Genomic DNA, 25,980 nt, shown 5'->3' on the forward strand with positions numbered 1-25,980 from the left:
CATCCAGGACAATAACTAGAACACAGGTTGTGATAACATGGATGACTTCAGGATAGAAGATAGGAGCACACATAGCTGAGAAATGCTTCCTTGAAGAATCAAACAGGGACCATCCCTGAGTTACCTCCACACTGGCATGATGACGATTATCTTTACCAAGGTAAAACAAGAAGAATAAGATTCTAGAGGATTTTTTAAAATATTTTATTTATTTATTCATGAGAGAGAAAGAGAGGCAGAGACACAGGCAGAGGGAGAAGCAGGCTCCTCATAGGGAGCCTAAAGCAGAACTCGATCCTGGAACCCCGGGATCACACCCTGAGCCAAAGACAGACGCTCAACTGCTGAGCCACCCAGGTGTCCCTCTAGGAGATATTAATTTAATAGCCCAATAAATACTAATGCAAATTCCCCCCAGAAAGAGTCTTTGGTGTCCATCATGGCCTCCAAGGATAAGTTAATGGCTACTTGTGTGAGAAAATATTAGGCAGGTATATTTGGAATTGATGAGAAGATCCACGTGGCCATGGCATAGATATATAAACATATAAATAAATATATAAAAGGCATTGACACCTGCCTATTCTTCCGCTTCCTCAGGGACAGTTATCAACCCAGATGATTTCTGTCGAGCCCCCATACTTGATCACTTAAAGGAACAATTGTTTAGACCCTGTCCCACTTAGGAAGAAGAGGTAAGTACCCAATGTCAAGAGCAGTAGATTATCTCCATTGGAATCTGGCGTTTCCTTCCTATACTCAGCCTCCTCAGTGTTTACTCATCTTTCAAATCCCAACCCACATGAACTTTTCTCCTGCATCTCCAGACCACACTGTTTTCTTCCTTCTCTGTACTCCCGGGATATACTGGGAGCACCATACCATCTAACGCTTGGTTGTTTTTTTTTACGTTTTTTATTCATTTTATTGGTGTTCAGTTGATGTCCTCACCTGTAAGCTTCTTAAAGGCAAGGACATTTTTTTTTTCTCATCCTCATACTCTTTCAAGAAGTAGCATTAGACTAGACTCAATAAAGTTTATTTCAGTTATATGAATATTTCTTGAGCACCTGCCTTGTACCAGGCTCCAGGTATAGAGAGGTGATTACAACACAATTCCTGCTCTTACAGGGGTTCTCGGTGTAATGGGGAAGATAGACTCAAATAGACACAGTAGAAATTCACACAGCTAAGTGCTGAGATTGGAGTTATGCACAAAGCAATTCTGGGAGCACAGAGAAAGGGACCAAACATCACACACTGGATGACTGAAAGCTCATGGCTAGAGGAAAAAGAGGAGAAACAAGAAATCTCAAGTGATGATCTTCAAAGAACCAAACCCTAAATCAACCCTAGGCACCAAGCTTTTTCTCAGTGCAAATGTGACCTACAGTGTGTAGCATGCCCCCCTCCTCACAGGAGCCTTGGGCACCGGAGGCCAGCTCCCACATTCATTAGAGGTCTCACGTCACCAGGTGGCCTCCATATACTTGCCCAAAGATCTGGCTGACTGCTGAAATACCAGAGAAAACAGCTTAGCGGCTTCCTGTCAAAATACTCTTTCAAGTGACAAGACTCTTGAGTTATTTTTGAGGTACAGTTTTCTTCCCCAGAAATGGCCACCCCAACATCTGAGGTCCCAGAAATTGGACTGTCCACTTCCTCCCTAGTCTCAATCTATTCTCTTCTTTCCAACTTCTCCCTGAACCTCTCCCTTCCTTTTCCAAATACCCTCTAGCCTCCTCCAAAATCAGAAAGTTTCCAAAAAGCCTCAGATGAACTTCTCTCCTCCAGTAGAACTCCCACTGGCCTCAGTCAGTGTCAGAGAAAACTTCCATCTTCTGCTTATAGCAGCAAAGTCTTGATGACAACAGATTCTTTCAAATAAAGACATGTACAGACGGAAACAATATGTCAGGAGTGACGCTCAGAGGAGTAAAGACACCCACTAAGTGTAGGGTGGGAAAAGATGAATATTCAGGTGAAGAAAACATCAGTATTAGAAAATCAGCCAATGTTTAATGATGGAATGAAAGATGTCTTCACGGGGCTGGCAGGAACCATGATGACAACAGACAGCACGTTGTCATTTTGCCCCACTTTGGATCACAGCCCTGAAATCAAAGGAGAGAGAGAGAGAGAGGTGCTGGCTTTTAAGCTAGTTAAAAATGTTAGATGACAAAGAGCTGCTGTTTTCAGAGCACTCTTCTTATACAATCGAAGAAACAGCCCATGAAATAGGCTGCCACTCATCCCTGAAACTAGGGCTGACTTGGCTCCCATCCTCACGGCCAATCTGGGGCTTCTAGGTGGTTGATGCCTGGAGAGGTGTGAGGGACATCAGGAAGGCCTGGCCCAGATAACTCAGCCTGAGACTCAGCCCAGGTCCAAAGATCCCCCCCAGAGACGTCTTCATACGTGCACTCACACAACCAGTAATTGCTGAGCTGCTACCACCCATCACAAACTGTGCCAGGTGCAGAGAATAAGGTGATTGGCAAAACAGACAAGGTCCCTGCTCTCAAGGAGCTTAGATTCCAGCACAGACATTCTCAAACTTAAGAGGGCATCGGCAACCCCTCGAATCTGGCTTGCTGAAACACAGATCACAGGACCTCACCCCCAGAATTTCTGATTCCCTACATCTGTCGTAGGGCCTGGAATACACATTTCTAGCAAGTTCCCAGGCAGGGGTGGCGAGGCTGATGCCACTGGTCCTGCTGCAAGCCTCTGTCCAAATAAAATTAACACCATGAGGAATAACATCTTTGGAATTACGAGGTTCGTGACATGATAGGGAATCTCCCTCCCGATTCTGCTGCCAGTCTGCCATGCCCCGTATCTGGTACAGAGGGCGCGGAGGGCGGCCACCTCCAACACATCTCTCTGCCCCTTGGTGGTTTGCAACTAGCTCCAAACACCCCTGCCAAGTGATAAGTCAGTGGGCTCTCTGTCTGCATGTCCTATCCCGGGCTTGGGAGATCTATTTCCCTTTGTTCTAGGTCGTGTCAGGGTGTCAAAAGCTGCAGCTTCCATCCCGGGTATAATACAAGTTTGCTATAAAAATACAACCGAAGATTCCCGGAGCCACAGAATGAAGGCCTTTACAATATCAATTCAACCCTTGTAAATTTAATCCAGGGTTATTTGTTGCACCAAAATCTCTTTACCGTGATGTATTACTTAGTTACTGGGGTTATCACAGCCGTATCCTAAAGTTGCATAGTACATAAAACACTTCAGTTAACAATGCGAGAAGGCTAACTCCCCCAGATAACCTGCAATCACAAGGGCTAGTCCAGATGACATGCCTCTGTCAGCTTCCACGAGCTATTGATGGTTCAATCAGTTTGTTTTGAAGGTAAAGTACAACAAAAGGGCAGTAAACTTATTCAGACTGTCAACAGGGGCTATCGGGAATGGGGCTTGCAGGTAAGTAATTCTGGGTGTTTTAAGGCTATTATCAAACAGCAATGGTTGAAGGAAGAGACAGCTACTAATAACACAGAAGGCAGCCATCATAAACCACTTTATGGCAGAAACCCCCGTCTATAAATCCTGCGACACCCGGAGACAGCTTCAGATTTATAAAACCGCTTGTTAAGCCAGGGCCCTGCTTAATGAAAAGAGATCGGTCTAAGTTCTGAGTCTCACGTCCCTAGCTCCTGAGGGCGACTCTAATTTTCCTGACCTTCCCAAGGTGGCTGGGCCAAAGCCCTGGGGCTGGGCACTGGAAGTCAGGGGCGCTCTGGCTGCGATGGGGAAGGTGAGGTCATCTAGAAGAAATCTGGGATGCTGGGAACGTGTACGAAGGCTCATCATTCGTTTCTGTCTAAAAGCAGATTCTCTAAAAGTGAGACCCGCACACAGAGCCCTGCAGGTTCTCTCTCTTTTCCTATGGCATGCTCCCTTTTCTTAAAGGACTCCTCTGAGGAGACACCTACATGGCAGGGGGAGAAAAGGAAGAGCAGAGGGCCTTTTCTGTTTGTGTTTTGCTCCCAAATCAATTTTCTCTGCCCAAATCCCAAAGCTCTGCCATTTTTCATCTAGACTTCATAGGGAGAGGAGGACACTCTTCCCTCCTGCTCAAACTGCTACCCCAGGGGGTGCTGGCTGCTTCCCCGGGAACACCACACAATCACAGAAACACCAAGACGGCTCCCCAGTGTCTGCTCCTGCGGTTGGCTACCATGTTTCTTCCTCTGAGACTCTACTAAAGAAATACCAAGTTTCCAGATCCTAAAGGGAATCAGAATGCAGGGTCCCCTGGAGGTTTTCCCTACCTCTTTCCATTTATGGCAACATGGAATGCCCATCCTTCCCATGATCTCTTGCCGCCTTACTGCCCTCGGGCATGGGGGTTGGTGGGGAGACATGGTGCAAGCTACTGATGATCCACTGGGGGCCCCTGAAGTCAGCAACGGGTCACCCAGGAACTGTTCTCAATCATCCACAAAGCCTAACAGGATGGAGTGAGCACGCCAACAAAATATCAAGCTGCTCTGCTTTTCCCTGCATTACCTCAACCCCGTTTGGTAACACTGGTTACCTCATGCTAATCAAAAGCACTCATCAACCGCTAAATGCGTCTGACTAATTGTCAAAAGTTAGCAATGGATGAGATGTAGCTCAGTAAGGAAACCCAAGCTTATTAAAGAGACGAAAGGGGGAGAAGATGAAACAGAGGAGAGGTCTTCACAACAAAAAGCGTGGAGACTGACCGGGTAGAGGAAAGGGTCCAGACTCTGGGTTTATTTAGCTTGTGTGATCTTGGTTCAGGCCACCTTCCTGAGCTTCGGTGTCTCCATCTGCATAATGAGGAGAACGGGCTAGATGACGCCTCAGCCTCTCTTAAGCTTCAGCCTGCTTGAATTCTGTGTGCCTCCAAGTTAATTTCCAATAAACACATCCATAGCCTCCTTTCTTATTACTCCAATTTCCTTATATAACCACCCCCTCACACCTCCAGGTAAAAGAGGACTGTGAGAAAAAGTCAATAAAGACCAAAGAGTAATGAACAAACACTGTGAGTGGAATAACTCCAGATGCTCAGAGAGATGACAATGATCTCACTCTAATGAGCCGAGGTGAGCTCACCTACAGCATTAATGAATGCCTGACAACTGGCAAAGGCCAGCTGATTTTCCTCACAGTTCACCGGCAGCATGTTTGAAGTCTCCGTGCAAACAATACACCCACAGGACAGAGCAAGGCCCTCTACAGAGGGTAACCAGCAATTACTCTGTGGGCTTCTGTCACTTTGATCTCTGGGTCGTGACCTTTGCTTTCTTGTGATCTTCAAAGCCCAGATTGTAGATTAGCTGGAGAATGCTAGCTGGGTTATGTAAGCCACAAGTTTAACAGCTCCTATTCGGCTGGGAAATGGTGGCAGCCCGGGACAGCCAACAGACTGCGGAGGGTCCCTCCCTCCTTCCCTTTGGCTGAGTGCTACAGACACTGGGCAGGCCCCAGGCTGCTCTCTGTGAGGGAAAAAAGGAAGGGTGTCACGTTTTAAATAATTTAAAGTTGTGAGAAATACAGAGGGGCCTACTGAGGAAGCAGGAGGAAGGAGAGGCCAAGCAGAGATTGGAGTGGCAGGAGGGAATGAAGGAATGGCAGGAGGGTTTGGTGACAGAGGTAGAGCCAAGAGACCATGAGACCAAATCCTGCAGTTGAGAAGCCAGGCCTAGCTCTTGCGTACTGTTGACTTTCACTTCCTTTCTGCAGGAAGAAGAAAGAAAAGAACTGCAAAGGAAGACGAGAAACAGACCACTCCGCGCACCCAAGTTTCCCAAACGTGACTCATTTTTTGGCTGGTGTTGAATTCCACAGGAGGCCTCAGGTGGTTTCCTAGTATGACGGCGGCCTCCCAAGCCAACCAAGCTCTGCCTCACCACTCTCTTCCCTCCCAAATCCTGAAGGCTGCTTGTTATCATGTTCACCTCCATTCAATATTCTTCCCAAAAGAGTGGCACAGTGTGTACACACAGCAAAGCATGGGCAAGTTCAAGCTGCTATAATAACAAGGCAATGGACATTTCTCAGCCATGAACTGTGATGAATGGCAAAGAAAAAACCCCAGGCGTGGTTCGCTCCTGCCCCAGCAGGACCAGGGCACCGCTCAACAACTTGGTAGTATGTTCATGCTCACATACAGTTTTAATGAGCCCGTTTTACGGTGGGGATATGTGCCAAGAAAATCGAACTGTGTGCACAGGGGGTAAGGAAGGAAGGAGAAGGGGTAACCTTGGGGGATGGGAGGAAGGACTCAGCAGAAAGTGAAGCATCTGTGAAGCCATTTCCAATAACTCCATAAATCTAGTCACTTCCCACTTCTGCTCCAGTGGTTGGCCACAACGTGACCTAAAAGTGGGCTGACCTCTCTGAAATCAACACCTCCCAGAGAAATGAAACAGACGTACTTGTTTTGATGTATGGCTGGGTGACATATTATAAATATTACATCACATAACCACAGAGGATGCCAATCAATAAGAAATTTTTTCAGACAGCACTAAATGAGCCATGGGTTCTTGCTTCTGAATACACTCCTTTAAGGCTCCTACTATTGCTTAAATGATTAATAGAAGACATATTGTCAGAAAATGTACTTAAAGTGAAAAACAGTAAACTGTAGAAATATCATTCATTTTTTAAGCAATTTTCTAGTGAAAATGTCACATAAATTTACATAGAGGCCCTACTATTAGGCTCTGGATAACAGCTAGAAGGAAGGCAGACCTCATGCTTTGTAGGAGGAAGGGGCAGGAAAATATTTTACCAAAAGGCAAAAAAAGAAGGAGGCTGCATTGCCTGGTAGAAGCTCAAACACTACAAGAACTCTGGATTCAACAGCCATATTGTAAAACCCTAAAATTTCTCAGGAGCAAATGAAGCACAAACTCCAAGATGAAGAAAGCAGGGCTGCTTACAGACCAGAGAACAGAACTACATCATATGTACATTTATCTCATCCAAATGTAAGTGTGAGAGTGCTTGTCAACCAGAAATAAAAAATAAAAAAATAAAATGAATAAAAAAATTTAGACTCGCTAGAGAATAGGCCTACCATTCCACTCAACCGTCATGTGCCATGCAGTGAATGTGTGACTGGATGGGCACACATGTAATGTTCCTTCCAGTGTTCCTACTTCCTGTTCCTCTCAGAGCGTGAGCATCTCGCCATTGTTGTGGGTGATTTATGGACTTTCTAGGGTATTTCTGACTAGGTGTGATTTCAGCTGTTATGTGGCCGTTAGAATCCAGCTCCTCGTGGCGACTTTGCCATATGTGCATGAACAAACTACCTTCCCAGCCCCCCATCCCTCAAGCCCTACAGAACTGGAGTAATGAGGTCGGGCTGAGTGGGTGCCAGTGCCAGGACACGAGATAAATCACTCCTCTAGAACCCAGCACTCCCTGAAGGATCAGGACCCAATGTCCACCACTTGGATTGAGTCTGAAGGATAATCCCTTGCTTGTTGACTGTGTTTGTTGACATCAAATGGGTCTGAATCCAAATAGGCAGTGGGCATTTGAGGTACCCAGAGGGCCATACATCTCTCTATAAGCACTCGGCTTCTCAGAAGAAAGAATAATTTTCAAGCTGGCTCCAGCAGGGAGTCTGCTTGAGGTTCTCTCTCTCTTTCTGCGTGTGCCCCCCTGCTGCGTGTGCTCTCTCTCGGGTAAAATAAACAAATAAATCCTTTTTAAAAAAAGAATTAAACACAGAAATCTAAAGAAAAAAGTCAAATGAAAATTTCCTAAATCGTGCTTGGTTTTCTAAAAATGTTGACTAGAAGAACTTTCTTGGACTTGTTAGACCCCTCCAAGACACATCTTATAAATTACTGCAAGAAGATAAAATATGTTTTAAGAGACCCTTTCATATCTGAAATCAGGCTCCTAAAGGCTTCAGAGTTGATAAGAGTGTTAAAGAAGCAAATTAAGTTCTAAGCGATTAAGTAACTTACAAGGTTGATTTAGAAATGTGTAACTCTTCACCTGCTGGATATTAATCATATTTCTCCTAACAGAATTGACATTCAAATCTGCAGGGTCACATCCAAATGAAAATCTTCATAATGAAGAAAGACTTAATATATTTCTTAAAAAGTAGGGTTAGAGTTTTATTCTAAGATGATTTAAAATAGTCTCAGACTCCTTACAAAATTAATCAAGAAACCTAGAAAATGAGGCTAAAGGTACACAATGCTTCCCCATAAGGAAATATAAGCAGATTCCTGCTGTAGCTTTTGTGTCTTTGTGTATATGTTTTAAAAATATACAGTGTTCAATAGCCTTCAGTATCTCCTACAGCTTTGCCTTTATACAATATGAACTCCACTGACTTCATTCCTTCATGGATCACCACAGATTTTTATAGGAGTCCCAAGAGAACAAGTTTCTTTCAAACCATTATCTTCTTTCCCTAATCCTTCCGAATTTATTATCTAGTGGCCTTACCTGCCTTACATTTCCCTCCTTCTTTCCCCTCCCCTGCCCACAGTGATTCAGGGAGGATGTTAATGAGAGCTTGTATCATAATGAAGAAAGAAGCTACACATATGAAAAGATCATCTAAAAACATTTGCAAAACAACAGTCAAGAATGAAGACACACAACTCAAAATAAACAAAGAAAATTATAAAAGAAGTCTAGTAAAACTGGTAAGCTCAAGGAGTCTACCTAAAACAGGTGACTTTGGGTCAGATATTTCAAAGCACATGGTTTAGTAGTAGAGAGGGGGGGAGGACAAGCATTTCTCCTTAGAGCTCATCAAAGCACGTGGTTGGTGGACAGTGAGGCATAACTATGGAACAAAGTTATGGGCCTTCTGGGAGTTCCTCTTGGGATCCCATATAAGCTCCCTCATTTTCATGGGAAGTGTTCTCTCTCTAAAAGGTGACTCTGAGCACCATTTATTGAAGAGACTGTCTTTCTTCCAGTGGATCGTCTTTCCTCCTTTGTCGAATATTAGTTGACCATAAAGTTCAGGGTCCATTTCTGGATTCTCTATTCTGTTCCATTGGTCTATGTGTCTGTTTTTGTGCCAGTACCACACTGTCTTGATGACCACAGCTTTGTAGTACAACCTGAAATCTGGCATTGTGATGCCCCCAGCTATGGTTTTCTTTTTTAAAATTCCCCTGGCTATTCGGGGTCTTTTCTGATTCCACACAAATCTTAAAATAATTTGTTCTAAGTCTCTGAAAAAAGTCCATGGTATTTTGATAGGGATTGCATTGAACGTGTAAATTGCCCTGGGTAGCATTGACATTTTCACAATATTAATTCTGCCAATCCATGAGCATGGAATATTTTTCCATCTCTTTGTGTCTTCCTCAATTTCTTTCAGAAGTGTTCTATAGTTTTTAGGGTATAGATCCTTTACCTCTTTGGTTAGGTTTATTCCTAGGTATCTTATGCTTTTGGGTGCAATTGTAAATGGGATTGACTCCTTAATTTCTCTTTCTTCAGTCTCATTGTTAGTGTATAGGAATGCCATTGATTTCTGGGCATTGATTTTGTATCCTGCCACGCTACCAAATTGCTGTATGAGTTCTAGCAATCTTGGGGTGGAGGCTTTTGGGTTTTCTATGTAGAGTATCATGTCATCAGCGAAGAGGGAGAGCACTGGGTGTTATTCTGTATGTTGGTAAATTGAACACCAATAAAAATTAATTTATAAAAAATAAAAAAAAAAAAAAAAAAAAAAAAAAAAATAAAAGGTGACTCTGAGGCTGACCATGGGAAAATCTTATAACATGGAGCACGGGTAAACAAAATGTAGCCAATGGGTCAAAACTGGCCCTCTCCTTGTTTTTGTAAGTAAAGTTTTATTGAAACATAGCCCTGCATATTCATTTACAAATTGTTTATGGCCACTTCTTCACTACAACAGCAGAGTTGAATCATTGTGATAGAAACCATATGACCTTCAAAGCCTTAACATATTTATTACCCAGCTATTTACAAAAAAAAGTTTGTTAACCCCTGGCCTAGACCACCTAGCAGATTTTCATGTTTCTTGGTTCCTGTGACCTTGATGGAGGGAGACAATGGTTATAGGTTATCAAAAAGTTAACGTTTAGTATTATCATGGGAAGTCCACTGATGCTTACCAAACATCTATTATGTATCCCATAATGCTATCCCCTTCGAAAGATGCTATTTGTCCTTTTCCCACCATGTTCAAACCCCTTAAAGACTCACCTGTATCTCTTGTAGTCTTCCTCATCTTTTTCCAAGCTGACCAGCTCGTTGGGACATGCCACGTTACCCAGCAGGCTGAGGTACTCCAAAGCTGGTGTCACTTTTGCCAGGTGATCAAGCAGACACTCCAAGTCAGTGATGTGTCTAAGGTTAAGGATTTGGGCCCCGAGAGACAAAAGGCCTAGCAAGGAACACAGACTCTGTCAGGCACAGTGCAACAGCTGACAAGTCCAGTCTGCTCCCAGGAGATGACATGGGTGAGGATTGAAATCAACTGAGCTGTGAGGTCTCTAGCGTGGCTAGTTTTTCACTCCTGCTGGAAACACAGCCCAGCTTTTCTCTGGGCAGATAAGACTAAATCCAAATCACTTGAGAGAGAATAAATGAACGTAAGTGTTGATCGTGCTTTTCATTTCTATATAGCGGTTTCCACGTGGTAAAGTATTTGGCTATTTGTAAATCCATAAAGATATTTTTCTAGTAATGAAAGCAAGAAATTATTTCCAAAGTCCCCAATAAAGGAGTAATTTAAGGGGTAATTTATCATTAAAACATCCAAGAATGAAACAAAATAAAATAATAATAATAATAATAATAAACATCCAAGATTGGCATAGATACAAGCAGGGACTGGCATCCTCTTACAATCTGAGAGCCTGGGTAGAGCTAAGCATTGCTCAATAGCCTCACTGGTGGCAATAAAGCACTGAATTAGGGGAAGAGGAGAATAAAGCTAGGAAAAGACAAATGGAGTAAGTTAGGAGACATTTAGTCAAGCCAGGCAGGTCAAAATGTATTTGAGGATGAGAATCTGTTGTGAAACTAACATTCTATGAGGAGAGCATGAAAGAGAAAATACCAAAGAAGGGCATGGTAGGGAGATTATGCCATGATCCACTCCTTCAATGGGATCCACTGTTCCATCAAAACAAATGCTGAGACCACCCTGCCACCAAAGCCAAATAAGTCAAGATTCATAGATTCAGGTAATCACAGGTTTTGGGAAAGAATTTAATGACAACCTAGCTGTCACACCAATACAGGTGGACTCCTGGCTTGAGCTACATGCAAAAGAACTGAGGCCTAAGCAAGGTGATGACTAGACAGGCCATGAAAAGAGGTCATGACTACCAGAAACTTATGGAAGAGAGATGTCAGCCAATATCAGCAGATGGAATGGGGTGTTTGCTGGGGAATAACAGCACAAATAGGGGCTAAGCCTGTAAGGGTGAATGCAGCATCTAAGAGTCAAAGACTCAGGGTACAGTGTCCAAGAGTGAGGTCCACTTGGCCTAGGAGAGGAAGTTAGAACCAAAGAAAAGGGATGCCCTTACTCTGTCAGGATGTGATCTCACCATGGGGTGTTATCTCCATTTCCTCAGATTTCATCTCAACTTATCACTAGAACCCTAAATCCAAACAACATCAGAATCCATTCCCTAAGGTATCTGCTGAGGGGGGGGGGGTTCACCAAAAAGTAGCTTGTTCCATCCCTGACAACCCTAAGAAAGAAAGAGCTTTCCCCCTGGGACTGAAACTTCCTCAATTTTTTTTCCCACCAACCCAATTTAACAGCATAGGGTCTCAAAGAACAAGGCATTTTTCTCTTCCACATGAGGACCCTTCAGATTGGTGAACCTCCCATATCTTCCTTAAATCTTATATTCTCCAAACTAAGTTCTGTTGAGCATTTTTTATACACAGGTTCTGCAAACATCCTATGCAAGACTAAGTGCTATGCTGTGGGAGTGAGACAGAGACATGGAGAGGGACAGCACAAGCCAAATAGAAAAACACTAGTGCAAGAGGAGCAGAGCAGCTCCTCTACCAAGGGCTTCAATTTGCCAGCATCATCCTCATTTCCTCAACAAGACAGGACAATGGACATAAGATCCTTCAGATCTTAAACAAATAATGTCTGGGAATAACCACAATGGACCACTGAGTTTGCTCCAACCCTCTACCCCTCACATTCCAAGGAGCAGTAGGACTTATGCCTATCAGGCTGTCCTGAAGCCTCAGGCCCAGGCCCTCGTGGCAGGGGAACAGCCAGACAAACTGATCACTCTCACTGGCACAGTATTTCTTCACGGGACTGAGAGAGAGTAAGCTGCCAAAATGGTGCTGATATACTGACCTGGGTGTTTCAAATTATTTATGTCGACAATGCCCCTAGAGAACCTAGGGGAAGCCCTTTCCACTGTGGATGAAGAGGTCCAACCAAATCCTACTGCTCTTGTAGGGACGAACTTCTTAAACCTTGTTTATTTTTCATCTACTGTATGCAGGTGGGAATGGGAAGGAATGGAACTCAACACTGGCAAGATGTTTAAGTTGAAGAAACATTGGGCAACTGAACTGGACTGAAATTCCCATTATTTCTCAACATCGGGTGAGCAGTGATGAGCAGAGTCACATGGCATTGTCCAGGGAAGCAGGCTTCAGATGTATACTTACCACAGAGCTAATAAGGCTTGGGTGTGAGGGCTCCTTGCTTACACAGGTCCCTAGCAGGGGGTAACAGAGTCACCTGGTCATATATTTCTGTAAAATTTGCAAAAGTAGGTGATTGAAACTGCCCTCAGGTAAGATCACTGTCTCTCTCCACTGAAGTACGTGTAGTGCATAATTTATATAATTATATAATAAAGTCATAAAAGCATTTGCAGAAAAAAACAGGTAAAATATTTTTATATAGGCATGTCCAGCACAAAAAAAATTGTTACTTTTAAAAATATTTTTATATCGGTGTTGTCAACTTGAAAGTCTTTAATTTGCTTTGATATATTTTTATTCCAAATAAACATTCAAGCCTAATTTTGCATTCATAATTATGTAGTCTTTGCCTTTAAGAGAGTATCACCAAATTATGTAAGTTTCACACACAACAAAATCTGGACCTGCCCCTGAGCAGGAGGTTGTAGAGACATGGACTCATTCAAATGTCTTGGTCATGGAAATTTCTTGGGCAAAGGGTCTACAGGCTTTAAGAAGCTTCAGTCATCCTTTGCCAATGAAACCAAGGAATGGAGCCTGCTTCATTTAGGGTATTTTGTGTGTCAAAAGCTAGCCCCCCTTTTCAGCCCTTTCAGAGACCTGCTAAATGATCGTGTGGGCTAAGTCAGGTGGTCTCCCCCAAATCCACACTAGCCAGGAACCGCTAGTACTCTGTGGGTGCTCTGGACCAGAACTTCATCATTATGTTGATATCATCAGTGGAGGATAAAAGACGAGAAAGAGTTTTAATTGGTTTCTTGGTCTCCTGGGTCAGCAAGGACAAACACAGCCCTGTCTTGCCTGGTTGGGAGCTCTGAGATAGAATTTGTCACATTCTTTTTTTGTCAAGTTGCATAGAAAATTAACCAGAGGCAATCAGCAGAGGGAACTTGGTGTCCCTGACTAATGAAGACCAGGGCAGTAGAGATACTTACAGGGATTCTCCTAAGCATGACATTTCCTCCCCCCTCCCCCATTTTTAAAATATGAAGCTATCTGGCACAGTTTCAACTCTCTTCAGCTGGATTCTAGCACACACCTGGCTTCCCTCATCAAGTCTTCTCTAGAGTACTTGACATTTATATTTTTTTCAGTGTTGTCTACAGAAAGTTGACATTGCAGAGTCCAGCTGTCATAGGTACACTTGCCAAGGGAGACTTTTTGCAGCAGGCTCAAGATCAAAGCAACGTCTTGCCTTGGAAGTTGCTTGAAGGAGGAGCAGAGTCTTCTGGTGTCGTGTCCAGTTGCACAGGTGGGAAGCTGTTTCCCAGGTGAAAATGGGCATGAACCCTCCCTCTGTGCTCAGGTCCAGGTCACGGGGGAGTGCCTATTACACCTGGGAGGGTTTCAACAAGTGCTGATCCTAATATAGGATCTCTGAATCCTAACTACACATTCTGCACAATATATTCTCATTCTGACTCACATACACATCTAAAATATTACATCCAAGTGATAATTTAGGAAATGGGGGGGGTGTCAAGTCACACAGTCAAGTGGAAGAGTGCAGATTCAAACCTAGATTCTAAAGAAATTGCATTTCATGATTCCTAATACAAAAAATAATTTAAAATACTGAAAAATGAGGAGTCCTATAGGCTTTCATGGGAGACCATAGGTATTGTCATCCAGTTGTACTCTGTACCTCAGTTACTTCCAATTTGGGTTTATTCTTTTAAAGCACTGAGACTTCCACCATCAGTAAAAGATACCAAGAAGTTGTAAAGACTTTGTTAATGAAGCTATGTCCCATAGATACATTATGCCATTTAAATCTGTCAATAGGGGATCCCTGGGTGGCGCAGCGGTTTGGCGCCTGCCTTTGGCCCAGGGCGCGATTCTGGAGACCCGGATCGAATCCCACGTCGGGCTCCCGGTGCATGGAGCCTGCTTCTCCCTCTGCCTATGTCTCTGCCTCTCTCTCTCTCTCTCTCTCTCTCTCTCTCTCTCTCTCTCTCTGTGACTATCATAAAATAAATAAAAATTTTAAAAAAATTTAGAAAAAAAATAAAAATAAATCTGTCAATAATCCTCTGAAATGTCTATCGCCTGTTTTATAGATGGAGAAACGGAGGCCTCAGACAAGGCACAGAGAATTCCCTGGACAAAAGAGTAAATTGCTGTGGGGCATCTAGTCTGGCCTTCTGGCTCAGCTCACCGGTCTCCTCACCACAGCCCAGCTGTACAACATGTCACACTGTCTGTTCTTCCTGTTGGTCCTACAATGCACACTGTCTCTTCATACGTTTGCTGAAGCAAACAGGGAGACAGAAAAGGAAGAAATTAAGTGTGATGTAAAATGAAGTCAGCTTCTCAGCCTTCCCCCACCCATCCCAAAAGGGAGAATGGGGGAGAATCATTTCATTGTGTAAAGTATCTATACTTTCCGCATATCTTGGTTGTTTTGTTATTGGGGGTTGGGTATTCACACATGATATGGCTGAGACCATTACCAAGTACCTAACCCTATGGGAGAAGAGTCAAGGATAGTGTGTGTATGGCATGGGCATCTGTGTATAAGAGAGAGAGGATATTAGTATTGGGGGAGATAAGGTCAACTCCAAGGCCAGTGACTACCAGGCCAGTCTAAATGAACCAAAGGAAGAAGAGTAAGATAAGCTATGAACCAAGAGATGAAGAGGTAATATGGGAAGTCTAGGCTCTAAAGTGTACCAGGACGAGACACCAACATGGAGAGCTGAACAGAAGTGGAACAAAGGGCCAGCAGAACAAAGATGGGAGGTCAGGTAGGAGATATGCAGCCTGCAAGTGAGGCATTGGTAGACAGAAACATTTTTGCCAGATGCTGGGTTTGGGCTCTGAAATCCCTTTCACAAGCTCCATCTTGAAAGTCTTGGGAACAGGACTGGCATAGGAGGGGCAGGGGCAGACACAGGCAGATGACTCCTTCTGCATCTTAGTTCTTCTCATGCAGTGATTTTTCCCTCCCTTAGGTTTCAGGATCTGGGCTTAGGAATCAACATGCCTGGGTTCATAGACTGAGCCCTACCACTGATCATCTATGTCATTTCCAAAATTCATACTCTCTTAGTTTTTTCATAAAAAAAATGGTACTCAACTCATGGAATGATATGAAGGTAACATTAACTTATAAAAGTCAAAGAAACACTCTAAATCTATACTCTGGTCTTGGTCATAATATGGCCCAAGTAAGATCAAGTAAGCTTACACAATTCTCTAGGATAATAATAGCAATAATAGTGACCCTTATGTAGAACTTAGAATTAGCCTCACAACAACCACCTATGGGACAATTTTGTTACCGTTATTGTTCCAATTTTGCAGAGGAAAGCAAAGCACCTAGATGCTAAGTAACTAACTAGTCCAGGGATATGCAGCCAGTGGCAGAGCCGGGATACTAGCCCAGGAAGTCTGTCCACAGAGCCTGTTGTTGATCACTATATGACAATCCCTCTTTCCAAAGGATAAAAGCAGCCTATAATCCATGTTCACAGAGTCCAATAACAGAGCATTGGACAGACATACCTCACTGAGAGTAAAACCAAATGGAAAACCCTACATATAGAAAAACAAAAAAAAAATTAAAACCAAAACAAACTTTGCAGAAGAACTTCAGGTAGAACTCCATTTAACAGTAAGCTTTCTAATATATTTAAAATACGATTCCATTTCTAGAAAGAACTCATACTTATCTTTGTAGAAGGTCAATAGTTACTTGATTCTAGGTCTCTCTTTACTACAAATATGCCATAAGTTCTTAAGGAGATAAGACATCAAGGCCCGTGTGTAGGATTGTTATAGGAAGGAGGTATGCCTCTTTGTATACACACCTGTATAGTCCCCTATCACACTGGCTCTACATCTGGTATGTGACTTGCTTTGGCCACAGGGAAGCAACAACCCAAGATGCAAATAGGGCTTGAAAAGTACTTGTATATTCGGGCTTTGCTCTTGGAACACCTGCCCCACGTGGAGAGTCCTGTGCTAGTCTAGTGGAGGCATACTGTTCAGCCAACAACCAGGACCAACCTCCAGACATATGAGTGAGGCCATTTCACAGCCTCCAGTCCCAGCCAGGTCTCCAGATAACTGTGGCTGCCCAAGGACCCAAAGTGAGATCCACAGAAGAACCATCCAGTTGAGCCCTGCCCAAATAGCTGACATACAGAATTATAAACAAATAACATATTGGTTGTTGTAAGCCACTTTTTAGGTAGGTTATTACACAGCATAGCTCACAGAGTCTAAATCCAAGGCATTTCATGGAGCAGCAATAGTAATTTGGAACACAGTAACTGTTAAAAGAGTCTGCAGTATTTTCACAAGACAACAGAAGAGTCAGTTGGCAAAAAAGGTGGAGTCAGAAGTATTAGGTTACGAGAATACCATATGGTGTTACTCTTGCTTTTACCTGGCTTTCATTCTATGACTTCTGGGTCAAGTATGTGGGGAAAGCAAGCCAATCTTCATGATCACATCAAAAGACCAGAGGAGACAGATGTCATGCTGCATCCTGAAAGAGCCAACTAATATCTTTTTAATCTACTGGTAATAAAGTACTTCCCATCAGCACAGCAATATACCTGGCCAGCTTTACAGCTACACATTGCCTTTGGCTTCAGTTCCTCCCACACCATCACCATTTCTCTCTCAGCATTATTGCTACATATTGAAGAAGCTGAGGAATGAAAAGGGAAAAAGACTCAACCAATGACAAAGAAAATCTCTCAGCACCGTAGAGCCAAAAGGCCTGCTAATCTCTTGTGATAGCAACACTGAGAACACAACCATCCTCTAGCCCAATTTATTCCTTTAAGAATTAGAAACATATATCCAATGGAATATTACTCTACCATCAAAAAGTATGAGATCTTGCCATTTGCAACAACATGGATGGAGCTAGAGAGTATTATAATAAGTGCAATGAGTCATTCAGAGAAAGACACATGTCATTTGATTTCACTCATATGGAGAATTTAAGAAACAGAATAAATGAACATGGGCATGTGGGGGAGGGGAAGCAAACCAAGAAACACACTCTTAACTATAGAGAACAAATAGATGGTTACTGGAGGGGAGGTGGGCAGGGGGATGGTTGAAATAGGTGAGGGGGATTAAGGAGTGCACCTGCATGAGCATCAGGTGTTGTGTGTAAATGGTGAATCACTAAATTGTACACCTGAAACTAATATTGCACTGTATGTTAACTAGCTGGAATTTAAATAAAAGCTTGAAGGGAAAAAAGGGGAAGGGAATGAGAAACTTCCTGCACAGCAAAGGAAACCATCTATAAAATGAAAAGGCAACCTACTAAATGGGAAGAAATAACTGCAAATCATATATCTGACAAAGAATGTCTAAAATATATCAAGAACTGGGGCACCTGGGTGGCTCAGTGAAGTCAGCTGACTTTTGATTTCGGCTCAGGTTGTGAGATAGAGCCCCACATCAGTCTCCTTGGTCAGTGGGGAGTCTGCTTGAGGATTCTCTCTCTGCCCTCTGCCCCTTCCCCTGCTTGCTCACTCTCTCTCTCTCTCTCTCTCAAGAAAAATAATAATAAAAATAAAATATATGAAAGACTCACATAAATCAATAGCAAAACACAATCTGATTTAAAAATGGATAAAAGATCTGAATAGACATTTTTCCAAAGAGGACATACAGGTAAGCCAATAGACACATGAAAAGATGCTCAACATTACTAATCATGAGGGAAATACAAATCAAAACCATGAAATATCACCTCACCCATGTTAGAAAGACTTTTTTAAAAAAGCTTATTTTAGAGAGAGTGAGTGCCTTTATGGTGAGGAGGGGCAGAGGGAGAGAGAATCTCAAGCAGACTCTCCACTGACCACAGAGCCCAACACGGGGCTCAATCTCATGAGCTGAGCTGAAATCAAGAGTTGGTCACTTAACCGACTGAGCCATTCAGATGCCCCAAAATAGCTCTTATAAAAAAGACCAGAGGGGCACCTGGGTGGTTCAGTAGGTTAAGCATCTGCCTTCAGCTCTGGTAATGATCTCAGGGTCCTGGGATAGAGCCCCATCTCAGGCTCCTGGCTCAGGCAGCAGTTGCTTCTCCCTCTCCCGTCTGCCTCTCTCCCGCACTTGTGCTCTCTCTCTCACTCATTCTCTCTCTCAAATAAATAAACTCTTTAAGAAAAAGACCAGAAATAACAAGTGTTATGTGGAGAAACAGGAACCCTTGTGCACTGTGGCTGGGAACGTAAATTGATGCAGCCACTACAGAAAACAATAAGAGGGTTCCTAAAAATATTAAAAATAGAAATACATCATGATTCAGCAATTTCATTTCTGGGTATTTATCCAAAGAAAATGAACACTAACTCAAAAAGATATTTGGGGGTACACGGGTGGTTCAGTCCATTAAGTGTCCCTGATTTTGGCTAAGGTCATGATGTCAGGGTTGTGAGATCCTGCCTCCTGCCCTGCTGCAAGCTCCATGCTGGGCATAAAGCTTTCTTAATATTCTTGGTCTCTCCTTTTCCTTCTGCCCATCCCCTTGTGTATGCTCTCTCTCAAAAATAAATAATAAACATTTGGGGCATGTGGGTGGCTCAGCAGTTGGGCATCTGCCTTTGGCTCAGGGTGTGATCCCAGATCCTGGGTCCTGGGATGGAGACCCACATCAGGCTCCCTGCAAGGAGCCTGCTTCTTCCTCTGCCTGGTCTCTGCCTCTCTCTCTGTGTCGCACAGGAATGAATGAATGGAATCTTTAAAAATAAATAAATATAAAAATTTAAAAAATTTTAAAAAGACTTCTACATTCTTGTGTCTATTAGAGCATTATTTATAGTAGTCAAGGATATGAAAACAACCTAAGTGTCCATCAGTAGTTGAATGAAAAAATTATGACATATACTTTTTTATATAATTATAATATGATAATATATAATTTAGCCATAAAAAGGATAAAATTTTGTCATTTGCCACAACATAGGTGAATCTTGAGGGCATTATGCTAAATGACATAAGTCAGAGAAAAACAAATACCATATGATCTCTCTTACATGGGGAATCTTAAAAAAAAAAATCCAGAGGGAATTCCTATGCATTTTTGGCATATTCTGTGCCAGTTATGAAAATGAGCCCTCTAAAATGGGAGACAAGAATGCTCAGCAAATTCACATGAAGCATGAATCTCACTTATTAGTCTAACCTAATGAGAGTAATCAGGTATTATATCAATCAGCAATATTTACTCAATGTCTCCTCAAATGTCAGCAGTAACAGGAAAGCAATACTATAAGCTACCTATTTTGGACACTTAGATATCCAACAAATACTTTTCATTGATTGATTATTATACAAATAGGAAGCTGATTACAAAAAAAAATCACCCACCAGTTCATCTGCAAACTGGGATTATGTGAAATGAGGCTCTTTCACAGTTGGTGTGCTCTTCTTTTAATCGCTTTTGTCAGGCTTGTGCTGAAATGAGCTTACATTTCTTAGTATGCACCAATTAATGCAATGGAGAACTGGCCAGGAAGTGTGCTGAGGGGAGAAGAGGAATTGAATTTGGGAATAGCATTTGTACAGCACTTGTCAGACAAAGTCCTTGTGCGTTGATGTATGGGCTATTTGGGAAGTCCTTCTCATGATACTGTTCCTTCTTTTGCCAACTTGACAATATCCAAGGGCAGAGGCAGCTGGGTTTTCACCCATGCAGAAAACTGTTTGGTTCACATTGTCATGGCACTTTGATTCCAACATTCAAATAAGGCTTTCATACGTTCTTTTTTTTTTTAAAGCAGTTCTCCTAACAGGCAAATGAAAGCCGTGACATCACACATACACACAAAATGAGAAACAGAGGCTTTCAGAGGCTACCTGTCCATAGCCACATAGCTAAACATGATTATGCTGACTCATAAACCCAAGTCTAAAGGTGTGGGGCAAAGGACATAACCACTGGGGCCTCAAAGAGGAGCCCTCTCATCCAATTCTATTCTAATAATCCTTTTGTTCTTGATTGACTTGAGGATATCACCCAATTGATCACCTAAGACAGTCAAGGGACACATTAGACACACAGACTGTAATAATTTTTCAGACAATGACTAGGGAAGTTAGTTGACCAAAGGATAGGAGAAGAAAAAAATCCATCAATATTGCATTATGATAAAGACTAGATATTTACTTGTGGGCTCTCTCCTTCTACCTCTATCAAAGTGCCAACTTATAATGCCAGCAGTAGCATATTTTATCTAATAAAGAAAATACTGTCTTATGACTTGAAGTATAAACTGAGGCTAAGAAATGATTTGGCCTATCATTCTTAAAGCAGACATATACATACATGGTAAATGTAACAGATATACCTGGTTTTATTTCACCCTCTAGGGCAAATGCCCTGATCCCTTTACTTCTAACTTATCATGTGAACATGAACGAGTAATTAAACTACTCTAGGTCTGAAATGTTTCACTCATAAAACACAGTGACGGGATTTCAAGTCTGAAGCAGCCCGGGAGAATGGAAAGAATTTTGGATACAGCCATGGTCAGACTAAATCTGAGACCCAGCATTTTGGTCAGTGTCTGGCTGTGGATCTAAACTTCACCTCTTTCCTCATTTAGGTAAATGGAGATCCTCTCCCAGGGTTTGCCAAAAAAAAAAAAAAAAAAAAAATACACCTAAAATTAGCCAGTACAGTGCCTGACCCACAGGAGTGCTCAATAAAGAAGAGTTGATGATAGTCACTCATTCATTCATCCCACAAACATTCACCGAAGCTCTGCTCCTGAAGGAGACAGGAGTCAACAAAATAGGCAACACTCCCCGCCTCACAGCTGGCGCTGTGGCAGCTCAGGAAGCCCTAACTGTACTACGGAATTAGGCGCCTTATGCTGCAGAAAGCTCTCAAGTCCATTTTCAGCCTGTCTATGCAATCCAGACCAGGTCACGCCCCTGGGGCCCCATCCCAGGCTGCCCAGGTCCTCACCCACTTCAGGAGAAGACATGCAACCGAGCAAGACCTCTGTCGTCACTCCAGGACAGTACACAGCGCAGAAGGCAGAGCTATGCCTGGGCCTCACCCATACCTCCCCTCTTTGCCCCTTCCCCCTTCCTTGGCCTGACCTGTTCCCCAGCCTGCACCAGAGCCTTCCAGAAACCTCCGTGATGGCCAAGTTTGCTGAGAGGCACCACCCCCTACTTCCCACCAGAGGTCGCCCTCCCACACGAGCCCAAGCAAACAGAGCCTGGCTCTGCCTTCTCGGCAGCAGTGACATTATTTTCTTTCTCTATTTTTATCTATTAAAAAGATTTCTTCACAGCCATAACTTAGATCTCTACACTAAAATGGAGCAACAGGAAGATATAATGGTGCATTTCATTTATGAATGACCTATAATAAATTACTCTGAAGTGTCCCGAGTGCCAGAAGACAGAACGCTTTGTCTGCCCATGGACTGCATTTCACATACTTTAATTTAGCTGACACATAAAACTCATTTGACATTTCGCAGGTATTTGTGGGGGGCGGGGGGGTGGGGGGAGGCTTGTGCGGGCCCCAGGCCCAGGCGGGGCAGGGTGGAGAGCAGAGGCAGCGGGCAGGGCCAAGGATATCTGGTTCTTGTTCAGGGTTAAGGTATGGAGCCTGGGTAACCCTGGCAACACGAGGTCGTTCCCCAGCAGATTGTTGTCCAGGATGAGTTCCTCCAGGCTCCCGAACGCGCTCAGTCCTTCCAGTGACCTGCAATGACAAAGGCAACAGGAAAAATGATCCTGCACTAAATCAGGGAGGCCATTATGAGCCGAAATAAATATTTTAACCTTCCCTTTCAGGACTGGGAATAGTTTGGGCTTGGTGCCTGTCAGCAAAGTGAATGACAAGAATTAGTGGCGGGAGCCCGGTGGGGGCGGCGGGGGAAGGGGCCGCTGGCACTCCCCGCATCCTTCACGCGTTGCCAACATGAAGGATGAGGGTCACTTAGTGAGTAGCCAGGATCCAAAACAAAGGGCTTCAGATACGGCCTGCAGGATAAATTTGTCAATGTCTTGTGCCTTCAGGCACCCAGCCTCGGCTGACCCTAACCTCCATTCCCAAGATAAATAACTCTGTCACAGTTCACCTTCATTCCCTGGACACAAATTTAAGTTGTCATCCATCATTCCTGCCCAGAAATATCATACCCTCTTACAATAATAAATATAACTTCAAGTATCATTTCTTAGCGGTTCTCCTCTGCACAGTCCAGGAAAAGGCGAGGCAGCCTTCCTTTCTCCCCCTTTGCTGCCGTTGACTTCTCCCCCCCCCACACACACACACACTCTGCTTTTTTCTTTTCTTTTTTTTTTTTTTTCTTTACTAATCACTTAATTTGCGTCTGCCCAGTGTCCCTGTGGCTGCCCCCAAAGGCCAGGCATCTGCAGGAGCACATGTTCACTCCAGTCGGGAGAGGGCTGCTTCTTTCTCTTTCCTGATTTCTTTTTCTTTTCTGTTTTTGTTTTGGGGGGGGGGCGTGGCTTCAGGAAGGAGTTGGGGGGGTGGTATTTTCTGTTTCAAGGTTTCCTGGCATGAAGTTAGGGTTTTAATTTATGGAAAGTGGATTTCTCACTTTATTTTTGAAAGAAGCGTGGAATGCAGCAATGTAGATGTCAAGGCAGTAAATAATCAAGCATCTGAAAGAATTAAGTACCCGGCTCAGGGAAGAAGAAGAAGAAGAAAAAAAAAAAAGTATCAGGAAGGGGAAAATAGCCTTGTTTTTACACTTAGCTGAAGTTAACTCTTAAGGTTATGGTCTCGGGAGTGTTGGGATGGGGGGTAGAGGCGGCAAGGGGCCGTTGTGTGCATGTGCTGCCCCCCCCCCAGCCCGGCTCACAGACGTTAATTAAAGAAAGCCGCCCGGTGGAGGGACACACACAGACACACACACTCCCAGAGCCTTCACCTGCCAGCCCCCAGAGCCCTGCTGAGCTTGCACGGGCTGACAGCTGAGCTACAACGTTGACCAGAGGGCGGACTCGCATGGGATCTCCTGGCTACTCTATAAAATGTGTCGAATCAGGGAGATGTTGTCTACACTACTTATTCATTTACTGATGGCACGTACATTACAGACCCGCCTGCTCGTGTGTGCAGGGCCTGCACGTCTGATGTGACTGTGAACTTGAGCACCAAGGCCTTCTCCGGACAACTGCACACATGGCCCTTGTGGGACCCTCTGCCAAGCAGACCCCCAAACAGGGAGTCGATACCTGCGAGGTGTACTGTGCACTGCAAGTCATTAAAGCCCTAGGCTCCCTCGGCATGTCCTATTCCGGCCCGAGCCGCCCTGACCCAGGGCCCAGCACCCAGACCACCCCTACCCCTCAGGCCAGCACCACCGCAGGCAGGCGAATACCACAGTTTGGCCGAGGGGTCAGTGGGGTCATTGTGTTTCATTTCTTCCTCCTCTCTCTTCTTCCTCATGGTTCAGGGAAGAACAACACAAGTTACACACTGGGAAGCAGGACTCGGGGGACTTGGTCTCAGCTCTGCCATTTACCTGGAGTGTGAATTTGGCCATGTCAATAACCCATGTGACCCCCCCTTGCTCTGTGCTGCTTCCAGCTCACGGGATCCTAGGGAATATAGACAAAAGAAGCCTAACATGTCACTAGCAAATGCTGGTTCCTTTCTTTTCCTTCCTCCTTGCATTCATTGATTTTTCTGGTAGCTGTGACCTTAGAGGGTGTGTTGGGGGTCTGGGGTGGGGGGTGGTATGTGTTCTGGACGCAGGGGGTGGACAGATGAGCAAATATGCCAAGGTGTACAAGTCTGACTTCTTCAGGGAAACCTCGAGCTTTCCTGAAGTCCCTTCCTCCGTGGAGGTTAATGAGTGATGATCCCAAAGTCCTTTTCAGGATGAGGCCCTCTTTGCCACAAGGGGAGTGGAGGCCACCTCCCTTCAGGGCGCCTTATGGATGGCTAATAAGCCCTTTGTGCACAAACATCAGCTGGGCTCCGGTCAAAGGCAGCATCCAAATGTGCATTGTTCCCGAGTTATGTTATGCAAATATAATACTCTTATCATGAGAATCAGCAAATGGTTGGCAACTGGCAAGCAAAAGAAAGCTCCCTTCCAGGAGTGCCGGGGTGGAGGGGGCTAGGCAAAAGACAAAATGACATAGCATGAAGAGGGACAAAGTGGAGACCACCAGAGGGAGTGCCCACAGAGCCTCCTTTCTCTGGGGCAGCCTCTGGGGCAGAGCTCAATTCCCCGGTGAGACAGAAGAGTAGGGGAAGTTGGGGCTCAAATACCCCCGTCCACCCTCCCACCCCCGTCATCTGTCTGGTTTTAAGATTCTTTTTGCCATGTAATGTTATTAGCTGCTCAGTTAAAAGGGAATCGTGTTATGTGGGGGGTTGCTAATTAATAAATCCCTGTCTTCGTGTCATCAGTGCCGTGTGCACTTGGTGATTTAATCAGCTAAATTCAGAGCTGAGGGACTGAGGACAGGAGACCGAGAACGTACTGAAGGGTAAAACTGGAGAAGACAGCATTTCTGGGGCTTGGCTGGCACGTGGAGGCCAAGGAACCCACACCTGGGGGATGCTTTCTTTTTTGCTTTTTAAAAACTTGACTTCTGTTGTTATTGCAGCTGCTGTTTTCGTGGAAGGAGAAGGGGAAAGAAATTGTGGGCATCGACCTTCGCGTCCACGGCCCTCTACGCAAGAGGCCTGCCCGAAGAGGCGGGTAAATAAAATGACAAGGCAACCAAGGCCCTAAGAGCCACACAGGTCTATGCTGTTTAATGGGACGGCTACAAGCAAAAGGTGACGGGACTGCCATCTCTCGGCTCTCACCTGGCGTGCGGACAGCAAAATGCACCCCAGACCCAAGAGCCCGGGTGCAGGGGTGCCTGTCACGCCAGGCGATGCCTCCCCAGGCCGGTTTGCAGTCTGCGGGTGTTTGAGGGGTGCGCTGGGAAGGCGAGGCACACAGGTCTGCCGGGGTCAGGGGCTGGAGGTTCGCCTCCACACGGGGAGCTGGGGACAGGCCTGCTGAGCCCAGGAGAGAGACGCCCAGGGCAGGCGGGGACACCAGGCCCCGTGTGCGGCCTGGCCTACCTGCGGCAGGTGCTTTGCTCCGGAAACCCAATCAGCCCCTCGGAAGCGCTCGGCAGGCTGCCTGCCTCCTGCTTCCCCAGCAGGAGAGCTGCCGTGACCTCACCCACAGGTGCCATCTCAGTTACCTGCTGGCGGGGCGCTGGCTGGGCTCCCCCAGGAGCCGCAGAGGCCTCTGGGAGAGTCCCAGTGCCTTTTCCAAAGTC

General features: G+C 44.5%; 1 protein-coding gene across 1 annotated transcript in view; it reads right to left on the reverse strand.

Annotated features, from left to right (window-relative positions):
- The window catches only part of LRMDA (leucine rich melanocyte differentiation associated), a 1,013,426-nt gene that overhangs the window by 423,865 nt on the left and 563,581 nt on the right, over window positions 1-25,980 (reverse strand). Inside the window, exons 3-4 of the mRNA XM_055325848.1 lie at window positions 22,289-22,417; window positions 10,216-10,353 (exon numbers count right to left, since the gene is read on the reverse strand). Coding sequence (XP_055181823.1) covers window positions 10,216-10,353; window positions 22,289-22,417 — 267 coding nt within the window. The remainder of the gene's footprint in view (window positions 1-10,215; window positions 10,354-22,288; window positions 22,418-25,980) is intronic.

This window comes from Nyctereutes procyonoides, unplaced genomic scaffold (assembly GCF_905146905.1).
Source record: "Nyctereutes procyonoides isolate TBG_1078 unplaced genomic scaffold, NYPRO_anot_genome, whole genome shotgun sequence".
Taxonomy (NCBI): Eukaryota; Metazoa; Chordata; class Mammalia; order Carnivora; family Canidae; genus Nyctereutes; species Nyctereutes procyonoides.